Raw genomic sequence first — 9,046 nt, forward strand, 5'->3', positions numbered from 1 at the left:
TAAGCGTCATATAGTTAATGAAGTTTTTTGTACTCTCGAAATTTGTAGGAGTTTTGACGTTGCTTCGCAGCCTGTTTAAGAAACTTTTGGTTGCTCACTCTCAGCGTCTAATAAATTTGAGATACCGAAGTTGAGATACCAAAATAAATCAATTTGAGATACCAAATTTATTTGTTTTCATTGTACGAAAGCTCATTTATCTTTGACAATTTGTTGGAGCCTTGAGGTGCAAATGAATTTGATGTTTGCATCCATCTACATGTTTTGTGATGTGTATAGGTAATTCGAGGGTCTTTATTCATGACCAACTATTTAAGGGGTTTTGTATGTTAAACTCCTTGAGAAAAAAATTCAAGCATACAAGTGCTGCTCCGTCACAACTACTTTTTGAATAGTTTTCGCATTGAAACACCGTAAAATTTACCCTTTTTTGTGTAATCAGCTGGAATCACTCTTAGAACCAGGAGTCTGCAAGATTTATCGAAAAATTTATATAAATCAGGTATCAAGTTTCAGAGGCCAATCATAAGAAAATCTTTCTTTTTTGTTTCGAAACTTCTGAAAAAACTCTTGCAATTCACAGAGCTGTCGGGGTGAGTTACTAATGAACGCGACATTTTCATTTTAGGGAAAGCTCATTTATCTTTGACATTTTATTGGAGCAAATGTAATCGGAAATGTAGATTGTGCCTCTCAAAGGTGGAGTCCGGACAAGAGGTTTGAAAGTTTAATCTTCAATTTTTGTACAGAAGTTAGCTGTGACAGCCAGAATTAGTTTTTGTTGTATCTATTCCCTCTTTATAGATAGTAAAAATGGCCGATTCTGAGAGTTTGCCATATAAGGCGGACTACGCCAAAAGTGCTCGTGCCGCGTGTAAACAGTGTAACAATACTATTTCCAAAGAAGTGTTGCGGATTGCAGCTGTAACTCAAAGCACAACGTTTGATGGCAAAATGGTGCGATGGTTCCATTACAGCTGCTTTTTTGAACGGAATAGACCCAAAACCGTTCTTGACATCGAAGGGTTCAATGAACTACGCTGGGATGATCAGGAAAAAATCAAGAAAAAGCTGGGTGATAAAGGCGATGGTTCAACTGCTACGACGAAAATAAGTGATTTTCTGGTCGAGTATGCGGCCTCTGGACGTGCAAGCTGCAGAACTTGTGAGGAGAAACTTCTAAGAGGCGAGATTCGGATTTCGGTTATGGGACACGACGAACGCTATGGAGCAGTGAAGCGATGGAGGCACCCGAATTGTTTCCAGGAAAGTATGGAAGAGGTTGGGTTTGCTCATGACGTAAAGAAAGTCCCAGGTTTCTCAAGTTTGAAAAGTGAAGATCAGAAAATGCTGGCTGAGTTATTGAAAATTGAGAAGTCAAGAAAAAAGCCGAGAGAGGAATCGACTGAAGATACAAAACAGGAAGCTAAGAAAGCAAAAGTGGAGAACGAAGAGCTTGCGAAGCAAAATAAAAAGATTTGGAAACTTATTGACAAATTGAAATCTTTGGACAAGAAAGAAGTGAGGTCCTTTGTAGAAGAGAATGTATCGACAATGCCTAGAGGTGATTCTGATTTGTATCAATGCGCTGCAGATATTCTGCTTTTCGGCGCTTTACCCCCTTGTCCGGAATGTAAGGGTCAGATTTTTGCTAAATCGGATGCTTACCACTGCTCAGGCCAAGTGTCGGCTTATACTTCGTGTCTGTACACGACTAAAGAGTATAAAAGAAAAGCATTTAAAGTTCCCGGTGAACTTCTAAGTGACCCAGATTCTTTGTTTAAAGATGTAACCTACAAGCCTAGAACTCGCGTTTTCCCCGAAGTTGCAGCGGTTAAAGCACAAACTGTGTTCAATGCCGAGAGTTCAAAGTTGAGTGAGAAAGAGCAAAAGAAAAGAGATGATAAATGGAAGAGTGAATTGAAGTCTATGAAGGTGAAGGTCAAAGGAGGTGCGGCAGTTGACCCTCAATCGGGGTTGGATGATAACAACCATGTGCTCATGTGTACTGATTCGCAGCCGAGTCATCCTTATAGTTGTATTCTGAATTATGTGGATATTGCACGAGGATCGAATTCGTATTACAAGCTACAGGTCCTGGAGTCTGATGAGGGTAAATAGCATTTTATAATAATTTGTTTACGGAACCGCTTAATCATTTTATTACACATAATCATATAAATTACTTAAATATTTAATGCAGTATACCAAATGCGCTCCGAAAGAACACCATTGACCCTTATAGATCGATCGTTGTCAGGTGCCTTTGCGGGGAAAATAATTAACGTTAGAATTGTTTATAGCTGCGAAGCTGTAAGCTGAGCGTAGCTATATTGCGGTGCTCTTGGTTTTTTACGACTCGAAGAGGAGTATTGGTTTTCTTTAGGTTTTTTTTTTACCGGAAGTACTATTCGTTCAGACGCTGTTTTGACCTAAAAGCGAAAGTGAAAAAATTGCCATGTGAAGTAATTTTTCCTGAGCGAGAGAAGATTTTTGATCATGCGCTTCGATCGTTGAATGACTTTTTAACTTTGAAAAGTGGTTTTTGTCTGAATGGCACATATAGATAACCGTTTTCAGCCGTTTTTTCCTCCAAGTGGCCCAGTTTTTTTGCTTTTATTTTCGTTTTTTTTGTAGAATTGTTTTTTATTCTATGCTATGTTGAAATATTAACCTCGGAAATTGATACCAAAGTGTTTTGCAGAGCCCGAAAATGCGTTGCAAGTTCAAAACTGGCACATATTTTTTGATTTTTTTTTAGTATATTTTTGGCTTTTTTCTATTAATTTCTTCATTTTTTGGATCCTTCAGCCGTCTTTTTGTCAAAAATCAGTTAATATTGCAACTTCTTTTTGATAATAAATATAGTCAACGTCTCTCTACATCGATATGTTTTTTAAATAAAATTATACATATGCTAATCCAATTTTAGTATTTTTTTCAGTTTTTCTGTTTTTTGTCTGTAATTTGGTTTTAATTCCTAGAAATAGTCTTTTTGTGCAACATGGGAGACCTTAATTTTGTTTCAATAGAAATTCAATCTTTTTTATCGTTAAGTTTTTGAAAAACATTTTTTAATTTTTTTTATCATAAATGCAGTTCATTTTTCATAAAGTTTTTTAGCATTGTTTTGCAAATTGTTTCAATGTTTGTTTGAAATCTGATTTTTTTTGTTCTGTTCAGGAGGATGGATCTTTGTCTCATTTGAGTCCATGTATTTTCTATGTATCGAATGCTGAACAAGGAAATGTTTTCGTTTTTCTTGATTTTTTGAATTTGATTTTCAACTTTAAAAAATAAAAAATTAGCCTTTGTTACGGTGTTCATTACATTGTGTCCATATGCTTAACATTCTAATTTGTGTCGTTCAAGCATTGTCTTGGCACCTACGTTTATATTGGTTATGTTTTTATTTTTTCATTTTGAAATTTTAAATGATTTCAGCTTTTTCTTAGGTTTTAGTCATTTCTTTGGTTTGCAATTGGTTTCATTCTACATAAGGCAGTACTGAGAGTTTTCGATTAACGCTGTTCCACAATTTGCTCTTGTTGCTGTTTGTTCTAATTTTTTCCAGGCTTTGCTATTGTTTTTAAACAATTTTTTTGCCGTTGAATATTATTCTGTTGCTTATGTCTTTTCTATGATTATTTTATTTTTTAATTTAATATGGAATCATGTTGTCTAGCATATATACAACAAGGAAGAAGTATATGTTGTTTTAATTGCAGTGATTACAAACCTAATTGTAGTGGTTTTCTGTTTCTTAAATTTCTAAGTTATTATTATCTGCCGTTTGCTTTTGCTATCTTTTTGAGATAAGAATCATGAATTGTTTGAGGGCAGTTGATAACCTTGTCATCTTTCCAGCCTATCAGTATTTTGACCCTCCTAATTACTCAAACTTTTTAACGTTACCGAACAATATCAATGACATGAATTGTTTGAGGGCGATTGATAACCTTGTCATTTTTTTCAGCCTATCAGTATTTTGATCCTCGTAATTACTCAAACTTTTTTAACATTACCGAACAATATCAATGATATAAAATTTTGCTGCGTTTTTTTTTCTCTTGGTGACAGTCGTTTAAATTTCACCAATTTTTTTTTATCAGACCTGAGGAGTTAACGGTTTAATGCAAAAGTTATTGGCTTCAGCTTGAATTACGGTTTTTTCGTGAAGCTTTGACGCTGCGAGTCGCTTCCGGAGTCCTTCCGGCTATGTTTTTTGTTTCGTCGTCTGACGCTCTTTTTTCGTTTTACATTTGTTCTCACCTCAAAGCTGAAAAGTCAAATTTTCTGAATGAGTTCTTCCCCTCACTAACTGCTTTTGCGCCCGTGACGTCATTTCTTCTCTAGCAAAAGTTTTTTAGCGTGATTAGATTTTGATCCTAAGTGACTTACCTCATTCAATAAAAATGACTTTTGCACTTTAAAATTTAAGTTTGTTTTGAATTAGTTTAAGGTCAAAGGAACTTATGTGTAATAAGGGTCCGAAATGAAAAGGCTTCTGCGCAATGAATTTTAACAAGCTTTACTAATTTATCGTTTAATTTTTTTACATAGCTTTTTGAGCGGCGTCGATAACTTTTTCAACTTATATCTGTATCTGTTTCTATCTCTATAACACGGCACGCAAGTCTATTCTTTCGCAGCTATTCCGGCAATCTGCCGGCTATGTTTTTAAAATTTCAATGAGGGTGTTTAATATGGAAGAAATTGTTTAGAAAAAGAATTTTGGGGCCAAGTTTTTGTGAGCCGAAAAATGGACTTGAGTGGCTGATTCTGAGAGTCTTTATCGGTAACCACCAGACGGACCAATTTTGGTCAGCACTATTTTTTTAATTTTTTTGGAGCTAGAGCGAGCAATTTTGGCGGTAGCTACAGGAACTAAACATTTAATTTTGAAAGTCCCGAAATTTCTGTCGCCTTTTATAGAAAAATATCAAATTTTACGTCCTTATGATTTGCGAATAGTCGTCAATTCCCAATTATGTATATTTTTCTTACATTTGCCAAAATACTGTTCTGTGGTTAATTACATTTTTCGTTTTTCTTTTATTTGAGTTATATTAGTGCTTATTCATATTAAAGTTTTACAGGTTTGAAGAAAGTCTATCACCTCTTCAGAGCCTGGGGTCGACTTGGGACCACAATTGGCGACTACAAGGTCGAGAAATTCATGTCAAAGTCATCAGCTGTCGGATTATTCGAGGAACTGTATCTAGATAAAACAGGAAACGATTGGAGTGAAAGACAGAGCTTTGAAAAGAAACCCGGGAAATTTGCACCTGTTGAGGTGAATTATGACGATAATTCGAGTGCTATTGAGAAACAAGATTTAGAGAAAGGGGAGTCGAAGTTACCACTGGCATTGCAGAAGCTGATCAAGTTAATTGCAAATTTTGAAAACCTGAAGCGCGACATGTTAGAATACGAAATAGACATGGAAAAAATGCCGCTGGGCCGATTGAGCAAAAATCAAATTAACGAAGGCTATAAAGTTTTATCCGAGGCAGCACAATACGCAAATTCTGAAGATAAAGAAAATAACAAAATGAAAATTTTGGATGTTTCGAATAGATTTTTCACGATCATACCACACGATTTTGGCATGAGACGTGCGCCTTTGCTGGACAATATTGACATCATTAATGAGAAATGTAAAATGTTGGATAACTTGTCGGAGATTGAGAGTGCTTATAAGTTGCTATCAGCAGTTTCGGCTGATGCAGAAAGTGAATCGGAATCAATGTTGGATTCGTACTACGAGAAACTCAAGTGCAAAATTGAACCAGTCGATAAAGAAGAGGAAATTTTTGCAGACATTCAGCAATATGTCAAAAATACACATGCATCTACGCATAGCCATTACACCTTGGAAATTGTCGATTTGTTCAAACTGAAACGAAAAGAAGAAACAATTAAGTTCACGCCGTTCACGAACTGGCCTGAAAGAAAATTGCTATGGCACGGATCGAGGTTATCAAACTTTGCGAGTATTTTGAGCAAGGGTCTCAAAATTGCACCCCCGGAAGCCCCCGTGACTGGTTACATGTTCGGTAAAGGAGTATATTTTGCGGACATGGTTTCTAAATCGGCCAATTATTGCCATGCTTCACCTGATAAGAACGAAGGATTGCTTTTGCTGTGCGACGTTGCATTGGGAAAAAGTCACTGTTTGACTTCAGCCAACAGTAGCATTTCGAAGCCTCCAACTTCAACATACAGCGTTATGGGTATGGGTAAAACGTGTCCGGAGCCGACGGAGTTCAAGACTACTGAAACGGGTTGTATTATTCCCTATGGAAAGCCGACAGAAAGCGACGTGAAGAGATCTGATTTGCTGTACAACGAGTTTATTGTTTATGATACCTCTCAGATCAAAATGCAGTACTTGGTGAAAGTGAAGTTCAATTTCTCATACAGTGATATGATTTGAGCAAATCTCTGCAAAACGTTTCGATCTACGTTCAAACTTTTACAGAGCTTAAGATGTTTTGGAAATTGTTGTTCACTATTTGTGGCGGCTTTTGGAAAATGAACTCCGCATGAAATCACTAATTCCCAAACTTTTTCTGATGCTTTGTTGAGGGTCATTGTTACTCGGAGTGTATAAATTGAGCTTTTCATTTCAACTAACCTGCTTGAGAGTTTCATTATCTTCATTTCCTGCAATGATATATTGTGATTTGTTTTTATCCTTGTGTAGAATCAAAATGTGTGAATTCAGTTTTTGGTTTTCGTTACTTTCGATTCAACGCAATTGATCGATAAGAGTGCAATGCAGTGTGCTAGCTAATATTTTTGACAGACAAGAGAAAATAGGAGGATCTTTTACCAAATAAATGCATCGGAACAAATTTTTGATGTTCACAGCTTACAAGAGCTATGTTGATTTCAACAAGTTTTTGATTGTTTTCGGTATCAGGCGTCAGTTTCACCGAAAAATTTTACTTACAATAAAATGTTTTTTAATATTTTTAATTAATTGTATAACGAAGAAATTATTGAGTGTAACTTATAAAGCATCCTCTTCAGGAGAGCTCTCATCTCAGTCTCACCTCTAGGGACAGATTAAAAATCAGTTGGATCTTTTGTGACTGCTATGTTTCAAATTAAAAAAACTGAAATTACTAATAGCAGAGTCTCAAATAGTGCAGCTATCAAAATGCCTAAGTCCCCCTGGTTTATAGAAAAAGTCAAAAGTGTGAGTCGAGCATAATTTTTGGTCCTTTTAGTCAGGGATACGCCAAAATATTAATGCTATTCAGCTATTGGTCTTGCGTACCAAGACTAATTTTACGGAATATTTAAATTGGCCAAATCAGATTAGCAAATCAGTCATGTGATATTTGCGCCATTTTATGGAATATGGTGAAGAAAGATATAAATGGTGAAACATTCGCGCAGCTACGTGATAATTGGTGGTTAAAAATTTTGACCTCCGAAGCTTTTTTAATAGCACGAGTTGTAGAACAGCTCATGTCCAATCATCATCCAATCAACAGTCCAATCATTATCATCGTCATTTGAAGCAATAGTGAGAACTAACGATTATGAAGAACGTGTTCTAATTGCAATTTATTGGACATGTTTTGAAGAAGTTTGCGATTTGCGCCTGCATGCTGACTTCATTCTGTCCAGCAACAAGCTTTCATATCATATGTTCATTATTCAATACAGCTGAGTCCTCGTTAAATCTTTTCTGTTAGCGGAACATTAACATAACCTGCAGCTACCGAAAAATGCTACTCAATGCCCTGTCTGCATGCATAATTTAATCCTCGGTGAGCCACATTTCCCTGGTTGACCTGTCTGCATGCATAATTTAATCCTCGGTTAGCCACATTTCCCTGGTTGAGAGGTCGACTTATGAAAAGAGCGTGGTCGACCGATATTGGGTATGAAAAGAGTTTATCGACTTAAATGGTCGGGGTTGACCATGGGTTGACCGATACTTGTTATTGTCGATCATGCGTTCATCAACAAAGGAGCGGAGCCCAATTTGTCGACCAATAAAATTCGGAATCGACCATATGTTGGGCAAAATTTTTGCCATAGAAAAGACCCATGTGAAGATTTATGACTGGGCATACGGATGAACTATATATTTGAAGTGAACGGATTCACTATTGATGTTCAGCGGTCTGCTGGTTTGGTAATGACTCAGTCCTAAAATAAGGTTGTGATGACTCCAGGTTGTTAATCAATTATAGTAATGATGATGCTTTGAAATTTGCGTATCGGAGTTAGCCTCATTGCAAGATAAACAGAACTCTTAATGCAAAACTACTTTTTACCTTATTTTCGGTTGATATGTAGACTGTGTACAGTATAAAAGGCAACTGACTGGCCCTCAACATCACATATCTCGACCGAATAGCTCCTATGACTATTTATAAAATAAGTTTTGGTCCCACGGTTTCCCACTAGCCCCACTACCAAGTAGCTCAAAATGCGCAAATCGGGGAAACCATAATTGAGTAAAAACGCTCTGCTAATCCCTTCTAAACACGCTTTCCAACTACAAGATAGAATTTTTGGGAAACCATATGACAAAAATTGGCATTTTGAGGGGAATTCTTATTAAACATGGTATTTTGACCACAAGTTAAAAATAACACAAAATTTTGGGTTATAAATTGCTGGTTGTTTTCCTTGTTGAATTGTTGAAAATGAAACCGCTTATTTTTTTAGCGTGTCTAATAGTTTTCAATTGATCCTTTCTTGACTTTTTTAATGACAGTTTCAGGTTTTGGAGCATAGAGTGATTATCGGAATGTCATAAAAGCAGTAATATTTAAAATAAGAAAAGTACCACTCCCAAGCTAAAACTATGGCACGGAAAAATGTGTTCAATAATCACCAAGGAAGGATTAAGTGATAATTTGTTATTCAGAATCAGAAAAGTACCTTTCCCTACTAGTCCCTACCACCTAACCCTATTGGCAATGCATATTATATTGACAACTTCTGTCCCCGTACTTTTTTCGTGTTTGTTTGTAACTCCAACAGATTCGTCAGTTTAAGTAATGCCGCAGACTCA

At 36.2% G+C, this 9,046-nt stretch overlaps 1 protein-coding gene across 1 annotated transcript; it reads left to right on the forward strand.

Moving 5' to 3' along the window:
- Positions 1-806: 806 nt before the first annotated feature.
- On the forward strand, positions 807-6,746 carry LOC142342700 (poly [ADP-ribose] polymerase 1-like). Its single transcript, XM_075394200.1, has 2 exons — positions 807-2,113; positions 5,100-6,746. The coding sequence occupies exons 1-2, from the start codon at positions 814-816 to the stop codon at positions 6,437-6,439; spliced, it is 2,640 nt and encodes an 879-aa protein (XP_075250315.1). The 5' UTR covers positions 807-813; the 3' UTR covers positions 6,440-6,746.
- Positions 6,747-9,046: the final 2,300 nt, after the last annotated feature.

The sequence above is a fragment of the Convolutriloba macropyga genome, chromosome 7, assembly GCF_964194025.1.
Source record: "Convolutriloba macropyga chromosome 7, txConMacr16.3, whole genome shotgun sequence".
Classification (NCBI taxonomy): domain Eukaryota; kingdom Metazoa; phylum Xenacoelomorpha; order Acoela; family Convolutidae; genus Convolutriloba; species Convolutriloba macropyga.

Excerpts from the sequence above, each read along its gene's own strand:
- LOC142342700 (XM_075394200.1), top strand. The coding sequence starts at position 814 with ATGGCCGATTCTGAGAGTTTGCCATATAAGGCGGACTACGCCAAAAGT. Across the intron at positions 2,114-5,099 it reads GGTCCTGGAGTCTGATGAGG|GTTTGAAGAAAGTCTATCAC; the intron begins GTAAATAGCATT and ends AAAGTTTTACAG.